The sequence below is a fragment of the Vipera berus genome (assembly GCF_964194415.1).
Source record: "Vipera berus genome assembly, chromosome: 6".
NCBI lineage: Eukaryota > Metazoa > Chordata > Lepidosauria > Squamata > Viperidae > Vipera > Vipera berus.
Window position 1 is genome coordinate 23,156,305 of NC_138208.1, and position 16,145 is coordinate 23,172,449.

At 41.2% G+C, this 16,145-nt stretch overlaps 1 protein-coding gene across 1 annotated transcript in view; it reads left to right on the forward strand.

Annotated features, from left to right (window-relative positions):
- Positions 1–3,749: 3,749 nt before the first annotated feature.
- The window catches only part of LOC308670446 (V-type proton ATPase subunit S1-like), a gene marked incomplete at its 5' end in the record, with an annotated part of 76,157 nt that continues 63,761 nt past the window's right edge, over positions 3,750–16,145 (forward strand). The window contains one exon of the mRNA XM_081331948.1: positions 3,750–3,862. Coding sequence (XP_081188074.1) covers positions 3,750–3,862 — 113 coding nt within the window. The remainder of the gene's footprint in view (positions 3,863–16,145) is intronic.

Consider the following 16,145-nt stretch of genomic DNA (forward strand, 5'->3'; position numbering starts at 1 on the left):
AGTTAAGATGATAGCCACAAGTTCATGGTTTAAGCCCCATAACCTTTTATATGTGCTACCATTTTAACCCCTTCTGCTCCCCATGATGCTCCTGTGAACACAATGCTCATCAGTTGCGAAGTTGCCACAAGCATTTTTGCTTATTTTTATTATGCTACATTGGCTGTAAATCATCCTTTTAAATAAAAATCCCCATAGCTGGGGATTATGATAGCCGAAAATTAACATGAATAGAGAAGATCATAATTGGGAAAGACTATTTAAGCAATTAATTTATGGGAAATTAACCAAGAAACAATTAAGAATCCACTAACTAATCCTTCTCTCAACTATATCAACATTTATGCCACTGTTTGCCCTAACACTTTTAGTTCCAAGTTGTTCTCTTCATTCCAGAATTCCACAGACAGTTTTGCTTCCTTATATTTTTCCATATGGAAATATTAATATATGGAGTATAATTCCCCTTGTATTACTTTCTGGAACCACTTTTTCTATTTCTCCTTTTTTGGTTTGGGTGCCTTTCTCAGAAGTTTTGACTCATATTGAAGACAGGGCCTGTGAATGGATTTATAGCTACTACAATACTCTTCCAATGCTTCCAAGCAGGGTTTTGATGCTATTTGGGAAAGTAGAAGGGAAAGTCTAGATATAAAATTATTTTGCCCCAAAAGATTGGAACTGCTTAAAGATTCATTTCTGAGAAGGATAGGAAATTCAGTATTTTTCTGACAAATTGAAAGATAAAAAGGACAAGTATAGAAAGTGGAAAGACAGGCACATAACTAAGTCAGAATATCAGCAAATAGCCCGAGCCTGCAAAGATGAAGTGAGGAAAGCTAAGGCTCAAAATGAACTAAGGCTTGCGACCAACAATAACAAAAAAAGCTTCTTTCAACATGTAAAAAACAAGATAAAAGTGAAGGAAATGATTGGTCCATTAGTGGGTGAAAGTGGAAAGAAGGTGACAAGCAACAGGGAGAAAGCAGAACTATTTAACTCAGTTTTTGCATCTGTCTTTACACAAAGGGAAAAAACAGACCAGCCTATCAAAAATAGTGCCATAAAAAACAGAACAGAAACACAAGTTAAGATAGGCAAGAAAATGATAAGTGAGCACCTGTCCAGTCTAGATGAGTTCAAATCACCAGGACCAGATGGATTACACCCCAAGGTTCTCAAGGAACTGGCAGATGTGATCTCAAAACCACTGAACTATATTTTTCAAAGATCCTGGAGCACTGGGGAACCACCAGAGGACTGGAAGAGAGCTGATATAGTTCCTATCTTCAAAAAAGGAAAAAAAATGGATCCAGGAAATTACTGACCTATCAGCCTGACCTTAATACTTGGGAAGATTCTGGAAAAGATAATCAAACAACGAATCAGCAAGCACCCAGAGGCAAACAAAGTCATTACTAAAAGCCAACATGGGTTTGTCAAAAACAGATCATGCCAGACAAATCTTATTGCATTCTTTAACCAAGTGACAAAATTAGTGGATCAGAGGAAAGCTGTGGATATAATTTACTTGGACTTCAGTAAGGCATTTGATAAAGTAGATCACAACCTTCTATTTGATAAGATAGAAAAATGTGGGTTAGACAGAATCACCATCAGATGGATTCGTAGCTGGCTGACAGGCCGTACTCAGCATGTGGTCCTCAATGGAACTGCAGCTACATGGAGGGAAGTATGTAGTGGGGTGCCCCAGGGCTCTTTTCTGGGCCCAGTGCTCTTCAACATCATCATCAATGATTTGGACGAGGGGATAGATGGGGAACTCATCAAATTTGCAGACGACACCAAGCTGGCAGGAATAGCCAACACTCCAGAAGACAGGTTTAAGATACAGGAGGATCTGGACAGACTTGAACACTGGGCCCTATCTAACAAAATGAAATTCAATGCTGAAAAAAGTAAGGTTCTACATTTAGGCAAGAAAAACCAAATGTACAGGTATAATATAGGGGGTACCTTGCTCAATAGTAGTAACTGTGAGAGGGATCTCGGAGTCCTAGTGGACAATCACTTAACTATGAGCCAGCAGTGTGCTGCAGTTGCCAAAAAAGCCAACACTCTTTACAATGGCTTCGTAAGGTCACCAAGATGTAAAAAAGATGTTGAAACTCTAGAAAGAGTACAGAGAAGAGCAACAAAGATGATTAGGGGACTGGAGACTAAAACATATAAGGAACGGCTGCTGGAATTGTGTATGTCTAGTTTAATGAAGAGAAGGACGAGGGGGGACATGATAGCAGTGTTCCAATATCTCAGGGGCTGCCACAAAGAGGAGGGACTCAAGCTATTCTCCAAAGCGCCCAAAGGCAGGACAAGAAGCAATGGATGGAAACTAATCAAGGAGAGAAGCAACCAAGAACTGAGGAGAAATTTCCTGACAGTTAGAACAATTGACAAGTGGAACAACCTGCCTCCAGAAGCTGTGAACGCTCCAACACTGGAAGGTTTTAAGAAGAGACTGGACAGCCCATTGTCTGAAATGGTATAGGGCACAGGTCTGCAACCCGCGGCTCCGGAGCCGCATGTGGCTCTTTCAGCCATCTCCTGCGGCTCCCAGTCCTCTGCCATGTGCAGTCCAAAAAAAAAAAGTGGGACTAAAAAAGTTCAGCCAATCAATTCAAATATGCAGGGTAGGTGCATATCTTGCCTTGGCTCCACTCTTCAGTCAAACCCTGTTCTGCGCATGCGCACATGTACACGCATGTGCACACATTTTTTGCAGCTCCCAGTTTTTCCTTTTGTGAGGGAACCGGTTCCGAGTGGCTTTTTCACTGGTTCAGGTTGCTGACCCCTGGTATAGGGTTTCCTGCCTGAGCAGGGGGTTAGACTAGATGACCTCTGAGGTCCCTCCCAACTACTACTACTGCTACTTCTTCTTCTTCTTCTTCTTCTTCTTCTTCTTCTTCTTCTTCTTCTTCTTCTTCTTCTTATTATTATTATTATTATTATTATTATTATTATTATTATTATTATTATTATTATTATTATTTTAAATGGAAAGTGGCTTTTTATACAGGAAAATGCGGGAACATGTTTGAAATTTTAAAAGCTACTTTCTACTGAATATCTATGATGCTGTGAATCTCCTTCTTTCTTCTTAAAATCAAAATATTACTTATTTGTGGCATTATAGGCACAATTATTGGACTTTTTAAAGAATAACCTAGTGGCACCATAATCTGATACTACCATCACTACGAACCACTGTTGCTCTAACAGTTATATATATATCCAATGCTCCATCTCTTCTGTTATTATAATATTTATTTATTTATTTATTTTAATTTTTAATTATAATATGTTGTAATGATATACAAATTGCCTATAAACACAGTATACTGGTTCCATTCATTGATGGGTATCTCCAGGAACAGCAATTGCACTGTAATATATACCGATATAATTGCACCACAAGAACAAAAAGAAGGACATCTTGTAGTATATGGGCATCAGATAATTCTCTTGCTAGGTGAACATTATTTATCTGGTCCTAAACTAGAGCTGCTACTAGAGAGAGTCTTATTTTCAAAGCTATGTCAAAGTTTGCACTGTGTTTGGGTATAGATTCTTTTTCCTGTTGTCATAAAACAGACCTACTCCAGCTATCATAAATAAAAACTGGCCAAAGCCAGAAGCTTCATAACAGATAGCAGAATAACCAGTTCCCATCACTTATTTTCCTTCTGAATCAACTTTGGTTTCCTTACCACACAAGCACTGAAAAGATCATGGCAAGATGCAGTGCTGTTTCATGGGGACAGCTACTCTATGTATTTTTTTTCCTGTGCAAAGAGACCCTATCCTTGGATCATGTTCCGATGCTGATGTGGTCAACAGATAGGTAAGAAATTATCTACTTTTTTAAAATACAGCTATTTTTTTAGAGATATATTTTGTGCAGCCGGGCTTTCAAGTTCATTTTTACTCCTTACCTGTCATCTGGAAGACAAACCTAAGCACTTTAGAGATGGTATACTTACAAGAATATATTTGGTATGAAGCTTGTCCACCTGGAGACAGTATCTGCTTTGTAGACCACTAGTTTTAGAAATCTGAGTGATGAGTGATTCTCAAGTCGTAACAGATTGACATTTCTTGCTCTGAGGGATCCATTTGTTCCTATTTAGCATCCAGCTGAGTCAACTGTATTTAATAGTCTTTGCAAGTTTTAATTCTAAATATCCTTGTTCAGTGTTTTATCTACTGGCACTAGTAGTGGCAGTGGCAGTGTATGTAAGGGTTATCTGGAAATGGAAGACAATAGCAATTAGGTATTCTTTTAAACTTGTTCTTCTTGATGCTCAGAACATAATGGAAATCTTTGCACTGTTAGTTCAGTGGACCTTCTCAACTATAAACCTAAAAGTTTCCTTGACTCTAAGGCACGGTGCTCATCTCTTTTTCTTGGCCAAGGGAGCCAGTGTTGTCCAAGGATATTTTCCATGGTAATATAGCCAGCATGGCTATATGTCTAATGTGCATGGAATACTGTTATCTTCCTACCAAAGTGGTACTTATTAATCTACTTGCATTTGCATACTTTCAAACTGTGAGGTGGGCAGGAGTTGGGGCAGTAATGGGAACTTACACTGTTGTATGGATCTCAAACCTGGGCTGTCAGCCATCCAGCTCATAAACTCAGCATCTTTAACCGCTGAGCCATCACTCCCCAAAGGCTCAGCGATTAAACTATACTCAACTATACCTCTGAGCAAATCCTGATGTGCTGTTCTGTAAACTCAGTCCTGAAATTATTTTTATTGCAGAGTAAGTGTAGGAAATTAATATGTTTTATTTATAATGCATTTTCCCCATTATAAATAAAGTCTGCAATTAAAATCTTTTCTAAAAGACATCATTATTAAATACTTTAAAGTAGGAATTATTTCAAGTCTTCTCTGTCTTCTGTTCTTATATGACAACTGCTAACCTGAATATCAACATAAACAAGTGGAACAATAACTTTTGTCATACAGAGTGACCTTGAGAATAAATCACAAATTACATAGGTCGTTCAAGTTCTAAAACAGGCCAGAAATTTACTCTGTACTGTTTTTCCTCAATTAGGTACATTGCATCTTCAAACCAGTTTATATTTGGAATATCAGATACTTATTTATAACCTAACAGCTGGAATTTTGAAAACCCAACAGCTAATACTAGTAGACTTTTGAAAAACACATGAAATGGATAGATTGAATAGGGAGGAAGAAACAGGTACCTGTAAAGTATCTTCTGCATTTAGCTTTGTTGAGAACTACTCAATAAAATATGATAGGGTTCATGGTACAATTGTGTAAGGCAAGATTACCAGCTCCCATAACACAATTGTGCAATTGTGTAAGGCAAGGTTACCAGCTGCCCATAACACAAGTTTCTATAGCACATGTTTTTTAAAGCCAAATGAAACTCATCAAATTTTGAGCTCAACAGACTGGAGACTGGGTCCCCATTTGGGACCACTAGGGTATCAAGTAGAAGTTAGATTTAATGGGATTTGATGTTGATCTATCAATTATTTTTAGGATTTCAGACTTTGCATTTTATGTGCAGTTTTCAGCTAAAAAAGAGAGAAGTTCTGCCAAAGTATGTTGAGATGCATATTTTAGGAAAGAATGATACTGTAAATGCTTGGAAGCATGTAGTACTGTATGATCAAAAAGAATATTAAAGAATGGAATACTGGAACCTATTTTGGTCACCATACTATAAAAAGATGTTGAGACTTTGAAAAAATTTCAGAGAAGAGCAACTAAAATGATCAAAGGCCTGGAGACTAAAACATGAAGAATGGCTGCAGGACTTGGGTTTGGCTAGTCTAAAGAAAAGAAGAAACAGGAGTGATGTGACAGCAGTATTCCAGTATTTGAGGGGCTGCCACAAAGAAGAAGGTGTCAAATTATTCTCCAAAGCACCAGAGGGCAAGACAAGAAAATATGGTTGGAAACTGACCAAAGAGAGAAGCAACCTGGAATTAAGGAAAAACCTCCTAACAGTGAGGACAATTAACCAGTGGAATAGTTTGCCTTCAGAAATTATGGGCACTCCATCACTGGAGGTTTTTAAGAAGAGACTGGACAGTCAGTTGTCTGAAATGCTAGAGGTTCTCCTACTTGAGCAGGAGGCTGGACTAGAAGACCTCCAAGGTCCCTTCCAGATCTATTCTATTCTACTTGAATGCATATTGTGAGAGCTTGCCCATTCAAACATATGTGTCTAAACTAAGTATGAAAACTCAAAAATGTTCTATGAATTTATAAAAAAATATTACAAATTTGTGCAGAAATGGAATAGAATTCACTTGAAAATTAACACAAGGAAAAATGAAATGAACCAGAATAATTTAATTTAATTGAATGCATTAGATTTATTATGGTTTTGGGTGTCTTAAAAAAGATCAGTAAAAACCAAAACTAGCAGGATTAAATGACTAGAGCAGCAAATAGAAAAAAAATAAAAAGGGGTCCAACCAATAAAATAAAAAAGTCAGTTTGGTGTAGTGGTTAAGACTAAGGTTAAAGAGACTGTGGCTGGGTGGCAATGGGCCAGTCACTCTCTCTCTCAGCCCAATCTACTTCAAAGGGATGTCTTTGTGGGGTAAACTAAAGGAGGAAAGAGTATTAGATATGTTTGCTGCCTTGAATTATTTAAAAAAAACTAATAACTATGAGATAAAAATTTGAAGAAATAAGTAAATCTCAGTCATATTAACCCCTTGCCTGGAATTGGAGCCACCTTCCAAAAAGTCTTAAAGGACAGAGACTGCCATCTGTATCTCTGGAGTATAGTTAATCCAGAGGTCAGGGACCCCCAGAGAGAAGGCACGTTTCTTCAGCCCCACAAGAGGGCAGAATTTAATTGAAGGGATCTGAAGCACACAAAGAATGTATCTGAATGTATCAGGTGAGGAGATTGATGTTGATATTGAGTTGCTATTCTAGGTGAACCAAATTCCATTACCGTATTTTCCGGCGTATAAGACGACTGGGCGTATAAGACGACCCCCGACTTTTGAAAAGATTTTCATGGGTTAAAAAGTCGTCTTATACGCCGGAAAATACGGTAATAAAAATTGTTATTCCAATGGAATTGTCCATAGAGAGGAAAAAAGTTAGTATGTTAGTTAGTATGGCAACTGTGATTACATGATCAAAAACCTGCCCTTTTAAAATGTGTGCTGTGCATGCCACACTTTAAATGATGCAGGTCTTCAATCAGCTGATTACAGCTGCCAAACTGATTTTTTTTTAAATCTTCAGTGCAGAAGCCTGCACTCTAGGCAATATGCTGGTTCATCTATATCAGGGGTTCCCAACCGGGGGTGCAAGGTGATATTCTAGGGGGTGCGAAAACTTGGGTTTAGAAGTTTCAAAATTGTAGTGTATATGCATAATTGATTGTTGTTATTTTGAACTTTTGTAAGTGGTGCGAGAATATATCAGAAGCTTTCTAGGGGGTGCAGGGTATAGAAAAGGTTGGGAACCGCTGATCTATATGAATCAGAAACTCCTGGGTTTATTCCTTCTACTTTCTTTCTAAACTGAGAAGACTCCACAAAATTCTACCTCGCTAGATTCAGTTTCAGTATTTTGTTTATCTTCATCACTGTTTCTCAACCTTGGCAACTAGAAGCTGTATGGACTTCAACTCCCAGAATTCCCGTCATCATGCTGGCTAGGGAATTCTGGGAGTTGAAGTTCACATTTCTGATTACCTAGTGTTACCTGTTGAGAAACATTAATCTACATTTTTTTTATCCTCGTACAGAAATTTATTATTTATTTAGCATATGGCATATAATACATACATAGCAATATATATTAACATATAGAAATGTAAGTATTTTTTTAAAAGTATGGTTCTGTCATACAATATGATTCACTGGAATACATCTCTTATTAAAGATTTAATTGTGAAGCCAAATGCTACCAAATTATTCTAAGTAGGAAAATGTCCCCTCTCTCTCTCTCTCTCTCTCTCTCTCTCTCTCTCTCTCTCTCTCTCTCTCTCTCTCTCTCTCTCTCTCTCTCTCTCTCTCTCTCTCTCTCTCTCTCTCTCTCTCTCTCTCTCTCTCTCTCTCTCTCTCTCTCTCTCTCTTTTAAACTTACCGGAAGGATAACTATAAATAGAAAAACCTGATCTTTGTCTCAAGTTTTAACATTTTACAACATACGTGTGAATTAACATCACAGACTAGCCAGTGTTCTTATTGTTTTTTTCTGGCTTTGGGGTGGTGGTGGAGGCAGTTGGGGAAACGGATCAACAATAGGGCGAATGAAGGCTTTTTTAAAAAATTGTCTGCAATAGGCAAGAAGCCAAAGGAGAGTGATAAATGTTTTATGAAGGGCACAGCAAGGGATCAAACTGCTGATCGGAAACTCAGAGGAAACAGAATGAAGAATTTCAGTCATTTGTTTGCCTTGCTGTAAAATGCTGCTAGTATTTACGGTATAAACATTGGAGGGGCATTGTTTAGTCAGCTCATTAGTTAATCATTGCAAAATGTTCTGATCATTTAAAACTGGAGCAGGAAACTAGTTGTTCTCTAGTGCACTAGTCTAGCCAAATGCTACCAATCTTTAAATTAACTATGTTGGGAAATAGCATCCTTTTATTTATTTATTTTTAAAAAAGAACAAAGCATACAGGGAGAATAAACAAGATACCAAAAGGACAAAAGACTGTAAATACAAAAGCTGCTCTTTGTGTCAGGTTTTAACATTATACAACATATTTCTGAATTAGCATGAATGATCTCACTTTTGAAAATCTGTTCCCCCCAACATTCCTGTTAAGCATAGTGGATTATCAAAGGTGATGGGAGGTCACAGGTTCATTTCTGGATGGTATTCAGGAAAAAAAACACAGAATTGCATTTTGCTCACCACTTTATTACAGAAGAACAATTATTTATTTACTGTATGTATTAAATTTATATGGCCATCCATCTCACGTAAAAGTGACTCTGGGTGGTGTACAACAGAACTATTAAAACGGTTAATAACTGTTAATAGCAGTTTATAAAAACAATGATTATTAAAAAATTAAAAACAACTTTAAAAATTACAAAAGCTAAAAAGAATAGCAGATGTTAATAACAATGGAGTTGCTTCAGTATCTTGCTGGCCCCTTGGGGCCTCCAGGACTGATGACCTAACCAGGTTTTGAAGGTCTTCAGGAAAATCAGCAGAAATATAGCCAGCCTCACCAGCGGGTAGGGAGAAGGATGTTCTATAAGGCAGGAGCCAGTGACAGACATAGTTCCAGAAGTGGGATTCAGCCAGTTCACACTGGTTCTGTAGAACCGTTACCTACTTTCTCTTGAGTTCGGCGAACCGGTTGTTAAAATGGCACTGGAAAAAAGAGGACTTTGTGTGCGCACCTGCCTCGCACTCGTCCCGCATCTGCCATGTTCTCCACAGCATGCTGCAGCTGATTTGAGGTCTAGAGAGCACAGCTGATGGGTGTGTAGCAGGCGCACACTGCTGTTTTCAGCGGCGCTTTGGTATCTGGCCAGCTGCCTCGGGTCAGCTGCAGCATGCCATGGAGAGCATGGAGGATGTGGGGTGAGTGCGAGGCAGGTGAATACATAGACTCTGCTTTTTTTTTTGGTGCCCTCCTGAGAGGCGGCATAATAATTGGTCAGCAGACATGTCACAAATGGGGATTCTCCATCCCCCAAACTGTGCCACTGCAGCTTCCCCCCCCCCCGTGTTAGCCATGGAGAGCATGGCAAATGCAGGGCGAGCATGTGGCAGGCAGGCACAAGGACTCTGTTTTCAGCACCTCTTCTCAGCCGCTTTTCCTCCTTCTTCTCCCCACTCCTCCTTCTCTCGTGCTGGCTGTTCCACCTCTGGTCTCTCCATTGCAGCACATATTGCAGCCCGGGATCCACTTTGGCAAACTTCTTTTCTTTGTGTGACAAGGTTAGCATAGAAATGCTTTGGGAAGGGAGGCCATCTGGGTGGTGGTGGGTGGGGCAAGCTCTCCAGCTCTGACGTGCTCCTCCACCACCGCGGGCAGTCCCACAAATAAAAGAGGTTTTTGGGACAAACAAAAATTTCCATCAATCAATTCCAACTTTGCGAGATCTTTTTTTTCAAGAGAAGTTTGAATTGATTGATTGAACTTTTTTTAGTCCTTTTTTTAGTTCTTTTGTTTGTGGGACTGCACACGGCGACAGAGGACTGTGTCAGAGCTGGAAAGAAGTTTAGAAAAGAAATGGTTTGTGAAGCGATGGCATCTGGGCGGTGGTGGGTGGGACAAGCTCTCCAGCTCCCCAGCAGCAGAAAAATGTGATGGAGGGTGCTCCACTTGCCACTTTGGTGGCTGTGTGGGGAGAGCTGCGAAGAGGGCTCAGAAGGGGAGTGAAAGGGAAGAGGTTGGGTGGACAAGTGAGAGGGGATCTGTCCCACACTGCCCCACTTGTTTTGCAGCCGCTTTTGGCCAAACTGCGTCATGTCTGCCAATGCTGCTGCCATGAGGCTTGGCAGATCCCCCCCAAGCAGCCATGATCCCCTTCCCCAGCCAGCCACCATCACCCAATCTATACCTCGCCTAGCCAGATGGCTGGCACAAAGTCTCACTGCTCTTCTCCTCCTTGTCCTTCCCACTCAAGCAGCCGCCAGCGTCTTGGGTGCCTCAGCTCCATCTGAGTTGAAGAAAGCAGAGGCACAGCAGCGAGATTGCTCCCAAAGAATAAGACCTGGGTGCGCTGCTCACTCATGTGCACCCACCTTATTGAGAGCAATCCCACTGCTGCGCCTCCGCTTTCTTCAACTCAGATGGAGCTGAAGCACCCAAGCTGCTGGCAGTCACTTGAGTGGAGAGGATGAGCTTTGCTGCTGCTGCTGTTGCGGGGTCGCACCTGGGCCATCCTCTGCCACTGCCTCCAAACTCCACCTTCACCACTGAGGGAAAAGCAGCAGTGGTGGAGCGCTCTGTCCTGGGGGGGGGGGGAAAGCAGCAGCAGAGCAGAGTGCTCCATCGGGGTGGGCTGGGGGGAAGCAGTGGTGGTGGAGCACTTCATGCAGGGGGGCATATACAGCAGAGAACCAGTTGTTAAATTATTTGAATCCCAGCACTGTATAGCTCCCTAGCAGATGAGACCCATAGCATAACTTTTCTCCCAGATCCAGTGGGAAGACAGGGAAAGGTAGTCTCTCAAATAACCTAGCACCATGCCATATAGGGCTTTAAATTCAGCACCTTGAATTGGAACCAGAAGCAGATTTAGAATTAATGCAGTTTGAGGAGAAGAGGATATGTCATGTGTTGTTCTAGTGGTATGTTTAACTCTCTGTGCCACCTCATTTTGTGCCAGCTGAAGCTCCCAGATATTCTCTAAAGGCAGCCCCATGTGCAGTGTGTGACTATGGCATGAGTGACCATGAGCAAAGTGCCCCTCCCCCAATCTAGGAATGGGCATAAATGACACACTATCTGAAGCTCCTAGCCACAACTGCCACCTGCTCTTCAAACAGGATTTGTTGAAGCCAGGAGAACCCCCCAAATTGTGTCCTGGGTCTGTCTGGGGCAATGCCACCCAGCACAAAAGTTGTTATTGTCCTACAACTGTTAGGCCTCCAAGCCCAAAGCTTCTGAGTCTTGCCAGGCTTCAGCTGAAACCTGTTCTGCCCATCCAGACCCTCACAGCCTCCAGGCGTCTGGTTATGATTACACTGTTACAATATACTATTACTACAATATTAAAGTTTTGATGTTAGGAAAATAAGTCTTCCTCCTAACGCTAACCTACAATTTTCTCTACTTCTTAATCCCCTGATTATTTCTAATATCTTATTCACCTTTGCAGTATGCTGCTTAATTACATTTGTTGCAGATTTCAGAATTGCAGAATCACAGGGTTGGAAGGAATCTTGGGGGTCTTCTAATACAACCCTATGCTCAAGACAAGAGACCCTATACCATCCCTGACAAATGGCTATCCAATCTTTTTCTTAAAATGCAATGTTTGAACAATGTCTCTTACTTATCCTCCAAGGTTGATAAAATGGGGACCCAGATTGTTGGGGGCAATACGGTGACTCTGTAAAACCACTTTCAGAGGTCTGTAAAGCACTATGAAGCAATATATAACTCTAAGTGCAATTGCTATTGCTATTATCTCCTCTTTCCCCCATATTTCAGGCTGGGAACACACACAAAAAAGGCCAACAAAGCAAGCTATTTAAAGCAAAATTGATGATGGACACTTAAATGCTGCTGAATTCACAGTAGCTGCTCTTATAGAGCTCTCAGCCTCTTCTTTTCTCCAACAGCCTCTTCTCCTGTCAACGTGCACCATTAATCCATTTCTGCACTATAGATTTGTTTTGTATCTGTATCAGCTGAAGGGCTCACTTGGTGGCAAACTTCAGCTCTGTCAAGAAACTGCTTATTCATTTTCTCTTACCCATGTTGTGCAAAGCTACCTCTTCTGTGTTCTTTCTTGGCCTCATCATGACCCAACTGCTCCTTGCTTCACTTAAGATTTTCTTTCTTCTTCATTCCTTCTGAGGAAAAGCCTCGTCTCAGCACCTGTCCACACCTGCCACACCAGTACCAGAACCCCTCTCTTGCCATCAAATTATTTTCCTTTGCTGTTCATCTGAGAAACAGAAAGAACAGGGATTTGGGATCCTTCCCAAAAACCTATGTAACTTAGTGAAATCAGAGGAAGGAGAAAGGGGAAAAAAACAAGGAAGGAGAAGGGAAGGAGAAGAGTTTTTCTTTCACTAATATTCATACAAAATAAACCAGAAAGTACAATATGCTTTTTCTAGAACTTTCCCTGAGGAAGTAGATGGGAATTATAGTCCCATAATAATTGGAATATCACAGGTTATACTACTCTGCACTATGAAATTTTTAAATCTATTAACAATTCAGCAGATCTAACGGCCCTTTTTCTCTCTGTGTAATAAAAAAATTACAATGCATGCTATGGCACACAATGTAAAGGTGACACTATTGATGCAGAACCAGCAGTTCCCAGACTAGAAAGAATATATTTAGTTGCCTCCCAAGGCCATTAAGAGACCAATTAATTTTTAAAAGAGCCAGATGCAAAAGCTTAAACTCAGGAGCATAGTTACACTACAGATAAAGATTCTGACTTCTTTGCACTGCAGTGGGCAATCAACAACTGTATTTAAAGCCTTCTTCCTGTTTCCAATAAAAACTAACTTACTAACCTCTGTCTGGCATATGTTTGCCAAGTCCAGCCAAAAACAAACATAAGGAAACTTGTGATTAACTGCCAGGACCGGATCTGATGTTTACGACATGTCTGTGCTCTCTAAAAATAGATCTATCAGACAGGTAGTCCTGCCTTATGAACACAGCTGGGACTGTAATTTCCATCACATAACCACATCACATAGCAATGCAATCCCAGCAACCCCCTTGATATTGTTAAGCAACTCCATTGGTCTTTAGCTGAGGACCACCCTAATTCAAGCCATTCTGGGTTTGGTACCTCCCAACCCTGAACCTTAGCCTCCAACTCCCCACACCTACCTACCTACCTATCTCCTCTCCTCTCTGCTCTTTTGTTCACTCTGCACCATGTCTTGCATGGCATAAGCAGCCCTAAATTGTATCGCTCTGGGGCTTCTTGCCACACTGCAGTTCAGGGACTTCTTAATGCGCTATGGCTCTGAGGATGCAGGAAGCCCCAGAGCTGCAGCATGAAACTGCAGCCACCCATGAAAACCTCAGTTTCCCAGCCCAGTTAAGCTGCATGGGGGGAAACCCACAGCTGTTCTGAGAAGACTCAACTATGTTAAGAAGTTCAGTAGTGTGGTACAAAGCTGCAGCCTGGAAGCTCAGCAGAAAGCTGCAGCCATCCCAGGAAGCCCAAAGCTGCCCTGTCTTTGCTGCCTTGCACTCTGGGAGCTCTGCCCCCCTGCACTCCACCACTCCAGCTGACCTTCGCCATCTTCTTGTTCCCACTGATGATGAGTTGGTAAAATCAGTGTAAGGACTTTTTAGTACAGATATAACAATGGAATTTGGCCTAGAGGAATTTGCTACGGTAGCAAAAAAGCAGGGTAAAATAGCCAAGAGTAACTGAATTGAAAGACCACATGCCAAACCGTCAGCAGCCATGAAGATAATGCTTATAAATATTTGGGCATTTTACAGTTAGAAAACTTCAATCCTGGAGAAGTTAAAATGCGATTAATAAAGAAACATGAGAAATTTCCTAAAGGCAAAATGGAATGGTGGAAATAGTATCAAAGCCATCAATATCTGAACCATGCCTGTGATACGATACACTGCTGCAATTATTAACTGGACACAAGCTGAACTGGACAGTTTGGACTGAAAAACAAAAAAACTGATGACTATTCACTCTACATTACATCCCCTTAGTGATATTGATGGTCTATACCTGCCCTGCAGAAACGGAGGCAGAGGTTGACTTCAGGTCAAACAATCAAAGAAGAAAAGCATGACTTGGCTAATTATATAAAAGACAGCCAAGAAGGGAGACTTCCGGTGGCTCCGCGGCGACGGAGGCAGCCTTCCCGGGCTGCCCGCGGCTCAGCTGTGTGATTTTTCGCCCGAAACAGCGCCGATCAGCTGTTCGGGCGAATTTGAAGCCCCCTCCTCGGGAGAAGAGGAGGGGGTGAGCCCCCAGGTAGGGGTTGAGTTCTCCGGGGCCGCCTGAGCTTGGAGCTTGGGCGGCTGAAGGATTGAACTCCCCCGCAGCCTGGGCTGCTCCCAGCTGGCTAGCGTCTCTGCTCCGGACTTCATGGAGCAGAGCCAGGCGTCTGCGACCATCCCTGCTTGAAGGAGAGACTATGAAAGGAAAAGAGCAGGCAGAGCAGTACAAGAGGGAAAGATGAAGAGATGAAGAGGATTATTTTATTTTACTCTCGAGCTTGATGGACTTTGCTTAAAACTTAAAGTGAAAGTGCGTCACAATTGTAAGTAAAAGATGGCGTCTAAACCTCCCCCTAGAACTTTTCGGAGTGCTGGAAATTCTCCGGTGCAACAACAATCATTACTGCAGGCGTTGCATTCTCCAGATGTATTGACATCGAAGGATCTTGAAAAACATACCCAGTTAATTTTGGAGTCAATGGGTGTTAAATTTGCACAGATGGAGGAGAAATTGGAGAAATTGGAGCAGAGAATGGAAGAAAGGATGGAACAGAAACTCAGAGAGATGAAGGTAGACATTTTGTCCTCAGTGCATAAAGTAGCTAAATGTGTGGAGGTGCTGGATGACAAAGTGGAAGAACTGACTCAAAAAAATGCTATATTAGAAGCAAAAGTATTGGAAATTGAAGATTTAAAAGACAAAATGGATAGCGAACTGAGTCTGGCTCAATTTTACCAGATGCAGTTTGCTGTTAGAATTAGAGGCCTAAAAGAGAATATTAAGGAAGATTTAAAGCAGCTGGTTTCTGAGGCTTTTGAGGTGGTATTGAACCATCCAGCATCTGAAATAAAACAAGGCATGGACAAAGTGTTTCGTGTGAACTCGTGGATTGCTAAACAGAGAAAGTTGCCTAGAGATGTGGTGGTTTATTTTGTAAAAAGGGAAATTAGAGATGAAGTTATACAAGCTGCCTATGATACTAAAGTTGTGATTGCTGGTCAAGAAGTTTTGGTTCTAAAAGAAATTCCTCCAAAGATTTTAAAGAGAAGGAAGGACTTTATATTTCTTGTGCAAGAGCTCAAGCAAAGAGATATAAGGTTCAGATGGGAGATCCCAGCTGGGTTGAGCTTCATGTATGAAGGCAAAAGGTACTGTTTGGGTACTGTGAAGCAAGCGCATGATTTTTACAACAATGTCTTAAAAGCAACCCCATCAACACTTTTGGAAGCTGCAGAGGGATCTGGAGAAGGAGAACATCAAGAGGATGAAGATGGACAGATAGACGAGAATGGTACAGGAGGAGATCAAGCTGCAACTCTTTTGGATGATCCTAGAGAACAGAGGGTGACGCGTGCTGCCTTAAAACGCTCAAAAAAGATAAGAAAATAGGACCAGTAGAAATCTATGGAACTTCCACAACATACTGATAGTCAAATTTGGAATTAATGGACAATTTACTACAGAGGAAGAGGAAGAAAGTTTTGTGGGTTAATGTGGGTTAATTTGTGTA